This window comes from Tupaia chinensis, unplaced genomic scaffold, assembly GCF_000334495.1.
Source record: "Tupaia chinensis unplaced genomic scaffold, TupChi_1.0 Scaffold000075_1, whole genome shotgun sequence".
NCBI classification, from domain to species: domain Eukaryota; kingdom Metazoa; phylum Chordata; class Mammalia; order Scandentia; family Tupaiidae; genus Tupaia; species Tupaia belangeri.
The window spans coordinates 549,054-562,526 of record NW_006159535.1 but is presented as its reverse complement, the minus strand read 5'-3'; the positions used below and the strand labels follow the sequence as shown (position 1 = coordinate 562,526).

The window sequence follows — 13,473 nt, the reverse complement described above, 5'->3', positions numbered from 1 at the left end:
ATGTCCGGTAGCACCCTGCCAGTTTGCGCAGTGTGACTAAAGGAGCTCTAGTTTAGCTGGCACAGGCTGGGAGCAGCCCGGAAATGGCAGAATGAGTTGTTTGAGGGCACTCAACTAGAAAGTGAAAGAACAGAACTGCAGCTGAGGTCGCGTTTGTATTTTCTTTTAGAGGGATTTTTGCTATAGGGTGCGTGCGCTCTCCAGAGAGACAGAAAGTGAGAACCCTTCTGCCCCCCTAGAGTGATGACCATACCACAATCCCTCCTCCTCCAGTTTCCTCTCAGGATTTTGGGCATGGACGCGCATGTGCCTGGCATGTGTTTTAGGCTGCTGGGTCTGAGACTCAAACTGTGGTTGACTATGTGGGAATCCAGTGACATAACCATTACACCATCTGCTCATCTGCTGTTCACTAGAGCTGGGGTCTCTTGATTTTTTTTTTTTTTTTTGGCTTGTCCCATGATAGCATGTGACCCTAATCTCTAAGCTCTGCAAGAAGCTGGGCAACTTGACATATAGCAAAATGAGGTGACCCTCTTATCTGAAAGCCCACAGATCTGAAAATGAACCATGAAATACAGTTGTTTTATTTGGACTCAGAGATTGTTTTCTAACTCTCCAACAGATTTTATGTGTCCCCTTACCCCCACCCCTCTTTTATCTGACAAGAATGGATGCTGCATGAGCCAAAGGAAAATATCAGAAAGAAGAGATGCCTGATGTTGAAAACCCATTTGGTTTTTAGAGAGGTTTTTGCTATAGGGCGCGTGCGCTTGCCAGAAAGACAGAGAGAGAGAGAGACAGAGAGACAGAAAGTGAGAAATGACCCCCCAGGGGGGATAGCCACACCGCAATCCCTTCTCCTCCATTCTCCTCTCGGGATCTTGGGCACGCACACACACGTGCCCGGCGTGAGTTTTAAGCCACCGGGTCCAGGAGTGCCACTGCGGTCAATTACATGAGAGTCCAGCAACATAGCCATCATGCTAACTGCTAGTCCCTGAAAACCCATTTTATGACTTTTATTTTGATGATCTTTTTGGCCTTTAGATTAGAAAATAGTTTTTGTTTGTTTGTTTGTTTGTTTTTTTATAATTAAGAGCAGGTACAAGTGGGGAATAAAAGGCAGAGAAAATTGTCTGAGAAATGTCATCTGTTGCATCTTGGAATTGTGTCCAGTGCTTGATACAATCACATGCGAAAAGTATGCTAATATAATGAGTATGCCAACTGGTCGCTTATAATATTGATCAGACTGACTCTTCTCAGCCATGCTGAAACGATGTCTAGAAAGTGCTATGGGGCTCTTCTATCGGAAATGCCTTCCCATGAATGATCAAAAGCCTCAGATTGATCTTGGCAATTGCAGGAGAGCTGGTCCCAATGCAGCTCTCTCTTGGGGTCCTGCAAGATGGCGAGGCAGTCACTCCTTCTCTGCCCCAGTCACTCTGACAGTGTGTCAGAGTTTTCCTTTTGATGATGCAGGAGGAGCCCAAACTTGTCTCTCCCAATGCAGACGTCACGGAAGATAATGAAACAGCAGATAAAGGCATTATTGTGTAACTGGGTTAATACAACATTGTGTTGTACTCGTAGTTCCAGGAAGAGTAGCCAACAGCTTTTGGGTGTGATTTGGGAAATATGTGTGAGAAACAGAACCCATTTATGAGCTGGGTATTGTTACCACATTTCAAGTGCTGTGAGCATCAGAGAATTCATCCTGGTTCAGGGAAAAGGCAGCACCATGTTCAAGAGAGTGCTGAAAAAGGTCACCTGAGCTCTCAAAGATGTAAAATGGAAAACTGTCAGAAGAAATAAAGGTTTTCTTCCAGCGGCCACTTGATTCTCTTCTTGGAATGAAATGACGTACATGGCCAGAAATTTAGAATCCATCTGTAAGAGCTCGGGATTTGGGGACTCCTTGTTTACATGCCCATGTTAGCAATCTGGGCCATGCTTTACCAAAAGGACTTATTTTCAAGAAGAAAGTAGAGGTTTTGATAGAAACAGAGAGAACACTTTTCTGATAATTTTATAATCATTAAGACTTACCGGCTTATAAATTGAGAAACATATCAGAAATGCACAGAAAATACAAGAGCCTGACGAGGAGAAACAAACAGAACCACCAACCCCAAGTGAATAAACAAGTGGAAGAAAACCTAAGACTTTTTCCAGGATGGACTGGGGGCAGAGAGACATGTCATAGAATAAGTCAGGAAGAAACTGGAAGGACAAAGGCAAGTCTCCCCCACGGTAGACATATCTGAGAGGGTACACAGGTTTACTAATGACCATGGTTTCTCAACTAGGCCTTGGGATAGGCTAGCTCATTTCATCGTCACAACTTAAGAGGTAAATATATCTGTGACCAGTAGATGGCATAGTGGTTACATTGCTGGACTCTCACGTGGCTGACTGTGGTTCGAGTCCTAGACCTCGTGGCTTAAAAATCACACGGGGTGTGTTTACTTGTGTGCCCAAGATCCTGGGAGGAGAGTGGAAGAGAAGGGGTTGTGGAGTGGCTGTCCCCCTTTGGGGGGGTGATTTCTTACTTTCCCTTTCTCTGTGTGTCTCTCTCTCTTTTGTAAGTGCACATGCTTTCCGACAAAAACCTCTTAAAAAAAAGAAAAAAAAAAAAGGTAGATGTATCACAATGCTCATCTTACAGCTCAGGAAACTGATACCCAGAGAGGTTAAGCGGCCTTCCTATGTCCACACAACTAAGAAAGTGGCCAATATTCGACATTGCCCATCTCCTGAGCCATGGTCTTAACCACTCTGCTGGGCTGTCTCTAGCAAACATAGAGAAGTTGTGGCTGAAAAAGCAAAACCAGTGAAGACATTGGAGACATTATTACAGAACTGGAGCAATTAGAGACGAAAGGAAGAGCGAGGCATTTCCTATGGATAAAGAGAAGATGTTAGTGAAACAAATAGATTAAGCTGGGATCTAAATAAATGGCTAATAGCAGAGAAATTCTTCATTTGAGAGTTCACGACGTACCTAGAGAGGTCAAATAGAGAACCCAGAAAAGGAAAAAGAACCAATGGCTTATGAGAGAAATTCCATCTTAACAAATCAGGATTTCGATCCAATTTCTGAAAGAGGAAAAGCATTTCTAGGCTGGGTGCATTTGGTGCTGATTTTTTTCAGACTGAAGCAGAGATTGCTAACTACCCAGGGATAGGTAATATACACATACTGTTGGAGTATAGGTAATACGGAGTGGTGGAGATTATAGCAAACTGAAAGGCATATACACAGTCTAAAAGTTGTTTAAAAGTTTCACTTGATGAAGAAATGCTGGCCTAGAGTTACCACATCTTTAGAATTTTTTTTTTTTGAGAGGTTTTTGCTATAGGGCACATGCGCTTGCCAGAAAGACAGACAGACAAAGAAATAGAAAGTGAGAAATCGCCCCCTGAGGGGATGGCCACACCACAATCTCTTCTCCGTTCTCCTCTCAGGATCTTGGGCATGCACGTACACGTGCCTGGTGTGAGTTTAAGCCACCAGGTTCAGGACTCAAATTGCAGTCGACTACATGGGAATTCAGTGACATAGCCATTATGCTAACTGCTGGTCCCTAGAATTTTTTTTTTTTTTTTAAGCCAGAAATGTGGATATTTATGCAAAATTCGGAAGTATTGAGTGTTGAACTTCTAAATTGCACTAAAAACACTTGTGTGAGGGCCAGGCAGTGGAATAATGATTAAAGTGGCTGGATCCCACACGGCTAACTGTGCAGTTCAAGTCCTGGACCCAGAAGCTTGAGAAGCAGCCAGATGTATGTGTGTACATGCCCAAAATCCCAGAGGGGACTAGAGAAGAGATTGTGGCATAGCCATCCCAGCTGGGAGGTGCTTTCTCACTTTCCTTCTCTCCCTCTCTCCAGCATGCATGTGTCCTGCAACAAATTAAAATGAAACAAAACAAAAAGAAACACCTGTGTGGACTGAGCTACATGTCCATGGGTGAGATGTGGACCTCAGCGGCCCATTTGCTCCCTATGCTTTCAAGGATGCCTTAGCATGTCTCAGACTCCTTGTCTGGAGTTTTGTCTCCAGCCGTTAACTTTGTCCACCTCACACACTCATCCTTTCTGCTCAAACCTGGCTCAGATCTCAACTGCTCTGAGAACTCTTCTCTGAATCCTCTCGTCCTAAATGTCTTAGTCACTCTCCACTCTGCTACCTTAGCACTGTGGACACACACCTGCTTTTATGATCATTCAGTTGGCATGTTTGTCTGTCTGTCTCCCTCCTCCTCTGGCCTGTGGGCTTCTATAACCAGACACCAGTGATAAAGTAACTTTTTTTCTCTTTTTTTTTAGAGAGAGATTTTTGCTATGGGGTATATACACTCTTCGGAGAGACAGAGACAGAAAGTGAGAAATCACCCCCCAGAGGGGATGGTCATGCTGCAATCCCTTCTCCTCCATTCTCCTCATGGGATTTTGGGCATGCATGCACACACACCTGGCATGAGTTTTGAGTCGCCTGGTCTGTGACTTGAACCGCGGTCGACTACATGGGAGTCCAGTGATGTAACTATCATGCCATCTGCTGGTCCCAAGTAACTGACTTTTAATGACCATGGAAGAAAGAAAAAAGAGCCAGCCTATGAAGGTACTTCTAAAAGTTTATGGAAAAATGCATATTTTATAAAAATTCTGCATGGATTTCAAACATTTTTGCACCAGAGTAAGCGCATCTGTTTTATTTTTTTTCCTCACATATGTGCTGGTCAGAGAGAAAGAACACACCCTCCATGGGGATGGTCATTGCCATAATCCCTTCTCCTCCGTTTCTCTATCCTGCCAAGATTTTAGGCATGCAAGCACATGTGCCTGATGTGTTTTTCAAGCTGCTGGGCTGGGATTTGAACAGTGGTTGGCCACGTGGGATCTAGCTCCGTTAACTATGAACTCCTGGACCAGCTCTAAACTCTAACTTCAATTACATTTTTCCATAAATTTTTAAAGGTCCTCTTGTATAAAATGAGGCACGTGACAGTGGCTCATTCTGTCAGGAGGGTATTAGAGACTTCAGCTGAATAACAGGCTGAACAGAGATTACAGTATTTTTGCGGCAGTGTTGCTACTTTAAATCCCACCTGTGTTAAAGGCGCAGCAGGAGACAGGTGTTCAGTTAGCATGACAATAACAAAAGGCACAGGAAGAGGAAGATGTTAGGAGAGGGCAGGAAGGCCCAGCCTGAAGAAGGAAGAGAACGGTACAGTGCTGCAATCAAGAAATACCTAAGCCCTATAAACGTGTACAATTATTCCGGGTTAACTTAAAAATAAAAAGAAAAGAAATATCTTAGGAAGTCTGAACTTAGACAATAATGTTTAGGTTATACCAGATGGAATTGGGAAAGAGAATGCACAACAAAGTCTAATCTCAGGGCTACCATGTCACATCCATATATTGGTGCTTAATCAATTATTGTGGAATAAATCTAGTAGTGCTATGGACAATTACAAAGGGGTAAGGAATGAAAAGTTGGCTGGGTATAAAAAAAAAGCACAATAGTGAAAAGAGGAAGCATTGAAAACAGTAAAGGATAACAATGAATATTATAAATTGATACAACACATTTTTGGAAATGTGGTTGACTTTGGAATGTAAGGAATTCTAAATATGTATACGATGAAACCGTCCTTTAAAAATAAAATGCCCTTGAGACCAAAAGGAGATGATAGCTGAAAAATGCTTTGGAAATTAAAAAGTACTGAGCAAAAGATATGACCATTCTGAACTTGCAAAGCATTTAAATTTGGGGAGAATATTCCTATTAAAATACGAGTCTTTGGTATATAAAGAAAGAAGCGTCAAACCTTTTCAGATTATAAAAAGGAGGCAGAACAGTTCTGGTGGTTTAAGCACAATTTCACAACCTCGCTCTGGCACTTTCTAGCTGTATGGCTTAAGGTCTTGGAGCCTCAGTTTCCTCTAGAAACGTGGGGATGATAATATACACACCTCAGGGGGCTGCTGTGCAGATTAATTAAGACGAGGCATGTAAAGCCCTTGGCACCAAGCCTAGCGCATTATAAACACTCCATAAATGCTAGCTGTTATTATAAACTACTTGACAGAAGAGTCAGAGAGTAGAGAAACTTAGAGCACCTCTATAATTACCTGAATTGTGATGAAACAAGTTAAAATCTTGCTCGGTTTTCTTCTAAATTGGATTTTGTAAGCTAAACATGATTCTCTCTGTATCTGAGAGCAGTTGCTAGGAGAAACTGGCAAAAGGCAATAAAGTGGTGAACTCAGCCATTGTTCCCAAAATAAGTATGAAATGAGATGGGAGGCTTCAGGACGACTTCTTTTCAGAGGGGAAAAGCAACTTCGCAAATGAGAAGCAAGGCTGGCGAGCTGATCATGGAGGTGGGAGGCAGGCCCAGAAGCCAGGGACACAGCAATCAAACTCCTGAGGGAAGCTGGTGCTGGGCCAGGGGGACCTCCTGGTTGTGAAAAACGGGTAGCTGGGAATCACACACAAGTATTATGGCACTACACAATTATGTATCTTTTTTAAAAAAGGAATTATTAATTTAATTTATTAATATTTAACTTGCTATAGGGCTCACGTGCTCACCAGAGAGAAAGCGAGAAAGCAAGACACCAGGTCTGGGACTTGAACTGTGGTCAGCCATGTAGGAGTCCAGTACTTTAACCACCATGCCGGCTCTCATGTTTATGTATCTTAATGAGGGCATCTGTGGCTGAGTCTCTGAGAAGAAGGTGTAAGAACCTGCAGATAGACAGTCCTATGTCGCTTAATGATGAGGATATGTTCTGAAAAACGCAGTGTTAGGGGATTTTGTCATTGTGCGAATACCATAGAGAGCACGTAGGTAAACCTTGACGGGATAGCCCCCTGCATGCCTGGGCTATGTGCTGTACGTATTGTTCCTTACAGGACCACTGTCATGTACATGGTCCCTAGTTGACTGCAATGTGGCCATGTGGTACATGACTGTATACAGGACTTCAAAAAGTTTGTGGACAAATGAAATTAAAGGCTGAGTTTATTCTTGAAATCCATGCCTCGTTCTTTTATTCTTGCAATCCATCCCTCGTTCTTTTCATAAAATGCACTTCCATGAATGTTTTGAAGCCCACCTTGTATACTCACTTTACCAGAGGCACGAGGTTGGAGAAGAGACACCTAACACCATGGTCAGGAGCACAGAGAATGATGGGAGAGGAGATTTAGAATATTTTGGCTTTGTCGTTATGGCCTGTGTGAGTCAGACATGCTTGCCTCCCTGAGACTCTGTTTCCTGATCTGCGAGATGAGACAAACTCTGCCTTAAGGTGGTCATGAGCCAGACTGGGAAGTGCTTAGCAGCTAAGGACACTGCGAATGGCTGGTACTCTTAGTGCTGGTGTTACTGTGCGCAGTAGGAAGAGTTCAGCATCTCGTGAGTTATCGCTTTAAACACACAGTCTTATTTAATTTGTTTCCACCTAAGGGTATCATAGTTTGGTGCCTATAAGCAGGTTTTAATTCTGTATCTGAGAGCAGTTGCTAGGAGAAACTGGCAAAAGGCAATAAAGTGGTGAACTCAGCCATTGTTCCCAAAATAAGTATGAAATGAGATGGGAGGCTTCAGGACGACTTCTTTTCAGAGGGGAAAAGCAACTTCGCAAATGAGAAGCAAGGCTGGCGAGCTGATCATGGAGGTGGGAGGCAGGCCCAGAAGCCAGGGACACAGCAATCAAACTCCTGAGGGAAGCTGGTGCTGGGCCAGGGGGACCTCCTGGTTGTGAAAAACGGGTAGCTGGGAATCACACACAAGTATTATGGCACTACACAATTATGTATCTTTTTTAAAAAAGGAATTATTAATTTAATTTATTAATATTTAACTTGCTATAGGGCTCACGTGCTCACCAGAGAGAAAGCGAGAAAGCAAGACACCAGGTCTGGGACTTGAACTGTGGTCAGCCATGTAGGAGTCCAGTACTTTAACCACCATGCCGGCTCTCATGTTTATGTATCTTAATGAGGGCATCTGTGGCTGAGTCTCTGAGAAGAAGGTGTAAGAACCTGCAGATAGACAGTCCTATGTCGCTTAATGATGAGGATATGTTCTGAAAAACGCAGTGTTAGGGGATTTTGTCATTGTGCGAATACCATAGAGAGCACGTAGGTAAACCTTGACGGGACAGCCCCCTGCACGCCTGGGCTATGTGCTGTACGTATTGTTCCTTACAGGACCACTGTCATGTACGTGGTCCCTAGTTGACTGCAATGTGGCCATGTGGTACATGACTGTATACAGGACTTCAAAAAGTTTGTGGACAAATGAAATTAAAGGCTGAGTTTATTCTTGAAATCCATGCCTCGTTCTTTTCATAAAATGCACTTCCATGTATGTTTTGAAGACCACCTTGTATACTCACTTTACCAGAGGGAAAACACGAGGTTGGAGAAGAGACACCTAACACCATGGTCAGGAGCACAGAGAATGATGGGAGAGCTGGTTTAGAATATTTTGGCTTTGTCGTTATGGCCTGTGTGAGTCAGACATGCTTGCCTCCCTGAGACTCTGTTTCCTGATCTGCAAGATGAGACAAACTCTGCCTTAAGGTGGTCATGAGCCAGACTGGGAAGTGCTTAGCAGCTAAGGACACTGCGAATGGCTGGTACTCTTAGTGCTGGTGTTACTGTGCGCAGTAGGAAGAGTTCAGCATCTCGTGAGTTATCGCTTTAAACACACAGTCTTATTTAATTTGTTTCCACCTAAGGGTATCATAGTTTGGTGCCTATAAGCAGGTTTTAATAAAAGAAACATGCATTTTTGTCTTTTCCTCCCTGGCTGCTTGAGGATATACTGCCATCATGAATGCCACAGTAACTCTCCGAACCAGGAAATTCCTGACCAACCGACTACTTCAGAGGAAACAAATGGTCACTGATGTCCTTCACCCCGGGAAGGCAACAGTACCTAAGATGGAAATTCAGGAAAAACTAGCAAAGATGTACAAGACCACACCAGATGGCATCTTTGTGTTTGGGTTCAGAACCCATTTTGGTGGTGGCAAGACAACTGGCTTTGGCATGATTTACGATTCTTTGGATCATGCGAAGAAAAATGAACCCAAACCCATGTCTTGCAAGACATGGCCTTTATGAGAAGAAAAAGACCTCAAGAAAACAGCGAAAGGAATGCAAGAACAGAATGAAGAAAGTCAAGGGGACTGCAAAGGCCAATGTTGGTACTGGCAAAAAGTCAAAGGAGGAAAGATTCTGCAATGACTATCTGCGGTGATTGTGCGGATTTTTTATGAGAGGATTAATAAACTGAAAAATTTTCATGTGAAAAAAAGAAACATGCATTTTTATAAATGAAAACTTTGTAGTTAATGATATATTTGATCTGCTTTAAAGGAGTGGCTTATAACTCCTAGAGCATGCATTTTGTAGGATCAGTTACTTAGAAAGTAAGACTGGCCCATAGGCTGCTGGTTAAAGGAACTGGATCCCATATGGCTGAGACCACGTGGTTCGAATCCCAGACCTGGGAGTTTGAAAAACATGCCAGGCAGGTGCATGTGCCCCAAATCCTGACAGGATGGAGAAATGAAGGAGAAGGAATTTTGGTGTGACCATGCCCCATTGGGAGAAGTGCTTTCTTTTCTGTCACTCTGTCTTTCTTGGGCTATTGCATGTATCCTCTAGCCAAAAAACCACCCCAAAACTAGTAAAATGGAAAAATGAAAAACCTTTGACCTGGAGCGATGAATTTGAGGACTTGGATTCAGGTTATGCTAATGCGACTTATAAGCTGCTTCCTGTGCACTTGACCCCCTTGTGTTTATCTTAGTGGCTGTTTTGCACGTATCTTGGTGGCAGTGGAGAGGCAATGATGCAGTGTCTGGCCAATACTTTCTGAAGTGTTTCCCCAACAGGATCACTATTCATGTTAAGCTCTCAAGAATGAAGAAAGGTTGAAAACAGCCCGTTTGAGCCAGTTGCTCTTATCTGCTGAGTAGCCAGTTAAATTCTTCGACTAGTTATTTGTTGACATTTAAAGAGACTTTGGAAAATTTGTGGAAAAGGGGATTAAAGTACAAATTTATTTTGGTGCAAAAACAATCAAAATCCATTCATAGGTTAAAAAAATTTTTTTTTATTTTAATAATATGCATTTTCAGTGAACATTTTGAAGACCCTCTTGTTTGTTCTTCCAGATGCTGTTTGGGACACAATCCAGCCTCTCTGAAGGGCTATTCATTACTGGGTGAGAAATGCTGGATGAATATAACCCCGCCAGATGCTAATCTAAGTCTCTCCCAAGAAAATCACAAAATGCCTCTTACGGAGTCATTTAAGTGAGTTACACCGATAATAAGCTGCAAGATTTACAAATATACATTTGACGACTCCCTTTATTCATACTAAATATGGCAAGTAGATGTTTTAGAGGTTGCTAAATCAAATGATAAGTGCTTCAGCTGTTTAAATTCACCCAAGTTTCTTTTTCCTAACGAAAAACAGACAATGCCGGCTGACAAGGACAGTAACCAAATGGCCCTTCCCAGCCTGACTAAACAGAGGGAGAATATAAAGTAGAGAAGATTCTGAACACATTGCATTGGAAAAGTGTAACCAGCTCACCCATCCCAGAGCATACATCAGACTCGTCCTCAGCATACAGTTAAAAGTAAATTCAAACCAGACTGTACCGCTTTTGCAAGTTTCACACCATGCTCGTAAGTGAGAGGTTTCTCTTTCATATACAGCAAACGGGCCAAGGTTTTGGGGTCATCACGGAGATCAATCTGGAAAAAAAAAATACATGTGATAAACTAATTTTTTCAGGCCTTACAGGTATTTTAAACTGTGTGTCATAATAATGTTTTTCCCTTAACATCTTTCTTTAAGGAAGCACATGCACTGCCCCTGTTTGTCTAAAAAGAGTGGAGATTTCTTTGTAAAGCTTACCTAACTTTTTTTTTTTTTTTAACACTTTCCACTTCTACCCTGGGAGGTGAGAATTTACCCTGATGATTCTGTTTCTGTCATGGTTGTTTTTGAAATTTTATTTCTAGATTCCACATGTAGGACCTACAAGATAACCAGTTCGTCTTATTACTTTACAACAAGGCCTTTTAGATCCCAAATTATATTACTCATTATTTAATAGTTTATTTCCGGGCTCTGAATTCATCTCTCTCATTTTTCTTTTGGCCTTTCTATATCAGATCTTCAGCGTCACAGAGATAATTTGCCACCTGTGAGGATGCTCTAACAAATACGTTCCAAGTTCTGAAACGCAAGTCCCAAAGAGGAATTTCCTAAAGCTTTACTCAAGAAATGAACATGAATCTTTTCAAAGGTAGAACCACTTTGAAGATAGCCTATATATCTGGATTAGGTTTGATAGTTTAATTAAATATTTTGGTTGCTTTAAAATCTCACTGTGGGAATCAGCTGATGGTGTAATGGTCCTACATGGTCGACTGCAGTTTGAGTCCCTGACCTGGCGGCTTCAAACTCACCCTAGGTGCGTGTGTGCATTCCCAAGACCCCAAGAGGAAAATGGAGGAGGAGGGATTGCAGTGGGCCATCCCGCCCCCAGGGGGATGATTTCTCATTTTCTGTCTCTCTGGCGAGTGTATGTGCCCTATATACACTTCTTCTATAGTTTAAGAATCCTCTTCTTACACTAGCAAAAATCTCTCATGGAAAACCCCAAAAAACAAAATACTCACTATGTTTCTGAATCCATGCATATACAAATGGGTGTGAATATGAGCACACCAGACTTGTATCTTAAGGAGAAATGAATATCTTTGTATCTTCTTATAATTGTTTAATTGTACTAATCTGTGTGTGTGTGTGTGTGTGTGTGTGTGTGTGTGTGTGTTTTCCTTAAGATTCTTTGCCACAGGGTATATGCACTTGCTGGAGAGAGACAGAGAGGCAGAGAGAGGGAAAGTGAGAAATCACCCCTTATAGGGATGGCCTCACTGTGATCCCTTCTCCATTCTTCTCTCGGGATTTTGGGCACATACGGACACATATCTGGTGTGCTTTTCAGGCCTCTGAGTCTGGAACCCGAACTCAGAGTTGGTCATGTGGATTCCAGTGCCTTAACAACCACATCACCTGCTGGCCCGTAAAAATAAACCTTTTTTTTTTTTTGCCTTAATTGTTCAATTTAGTGCCCATCTGTTATAAAGTAGGCTCAAATCACACAAAGGCTTTTTTTCTTTTTCTTTTTTTTTTTTTTTTTGAGAGGTTTTTTCTCACGGGGGCGGCGCCTTCGCAATCTGTTCTCCTCCATTCTCTTCTCGGGATCTTGGGCATGCATGCCCACACGCCCAGCATGAATTTAAGCCACCGGGTCTGGGACTTGAACCGTGTTCGACTACATGGGAGTTCAATGACATAGTCATTATGCTAACTGTTGGTTCCGACAAAAGTGTTTTAATGTCAGGGATCCAGGCTCCATCAATGTGAGCAAACATTACTATTTGGAATTAAAGGCAAACGACTTCACTTAAACAATTATCTTACAGAGCAGAAGCATTAATTGCATTATGGATATGTGAGTTCTTCTATTTGAGTAAACAGAGCTACTCTGTATCTATCCATATCTTCTTCAGGAAATATCTTTTTTTCCTTTGTGTTTTTTACAAGAGCATCTTTGTCAAACAGAATGTAAAAATGAGAAATACAAAGATGCAACGTATGAAACAGATACCAATAAATCCCTTCGGTATTATTACATTCCTATGTCTTTGGGATAGTAATTTGGATTCTAAAATAGCAAAGAACAAAATCCATTTAAAACTACAAAAAGTTGGAACAACCTTTAATATGTTTGTGTGACTGACTTACTGCTGCAAATGCAAACGGGAAATGTATTAGCTTTCAACACACTTTAAAGGCATCTGCAGTAGCGTGTGTTTGTTTATCTGGAATGTCTGTTTTAACTTCTAAGATCTGGAAAATGAAGAGGTTCTAAACAGAATAGAGAAGGGTGAATTTCTGTCTTCCTTCTCTGGAAGTGTTATTAAGGAGTTTCTGTGGCAATATGCCCACTCTGATTGCTGGGCTGTTTTGACACTCACATCTGTTCTGTAATTTAAAAGCAATCATGGATTTCAGATATCAAAGTAGTTAGGTAATAGGTACAGTTGACAGCCTCACCCTGTTACTGTGAAGAACGTCATTCTGTGCATAGGATTGCTATGTCTGAGACCCCTTGCATAGCGTTTCATAGACCAGGTTCATGGGGTACCTAGATCGTCTTTTCTGTTTTGCAGCCCGCCCGCCCTGCCCTTGCCCCCCATTAACCTGGGTCCCTATGAGGACGTAAGGCACATGTGGCATGCAGTCCTTCAGCTCTGGGACCCATTCCTCCTGTACGTTGTGGTAAGAGGCTGGATTTACAACGGAGAAGCAGATCAAAAACACATCTGTGTTGGGGTAGGAGAG

At 42.2% G+C, this 13,473-nt stretch overlaps 1 protein-coding gene across 3 annotated transcripts in view; it reads right to left on the bottom strand.

Annotated features, from left to right (window-relative positions):
• The window catches only part of RHOJ (ras homolog family member J), a 108,645-nt gene that overhangs the window by 4,615 nt on the left and 90,557 nt on the right, over window positions 1-13,473 (bottom strand). Inside the window, exons 4-5 of one of the 3 annotated variants that reach the window (XM_006142384.2) lie at window positions 13,333-13,454; window positions 10,713-10,808 (exon numbers count right to left, since the gene is read on the bottom strand). In XM_006142384.2, coding sequence (XP_006142446.1) covers window positions 10,713-10,808; window positions 13,333-13,454 — 218 coding nt within the window. Of the gene's footprint in view, window positions 1-10,712; window positions 10,809-13,332 lie in introns of all 3 variants that reach the window. The other 2 variants (XM_006142383.2, XM_006142385.2) reach the window with 2 other exon arrangements.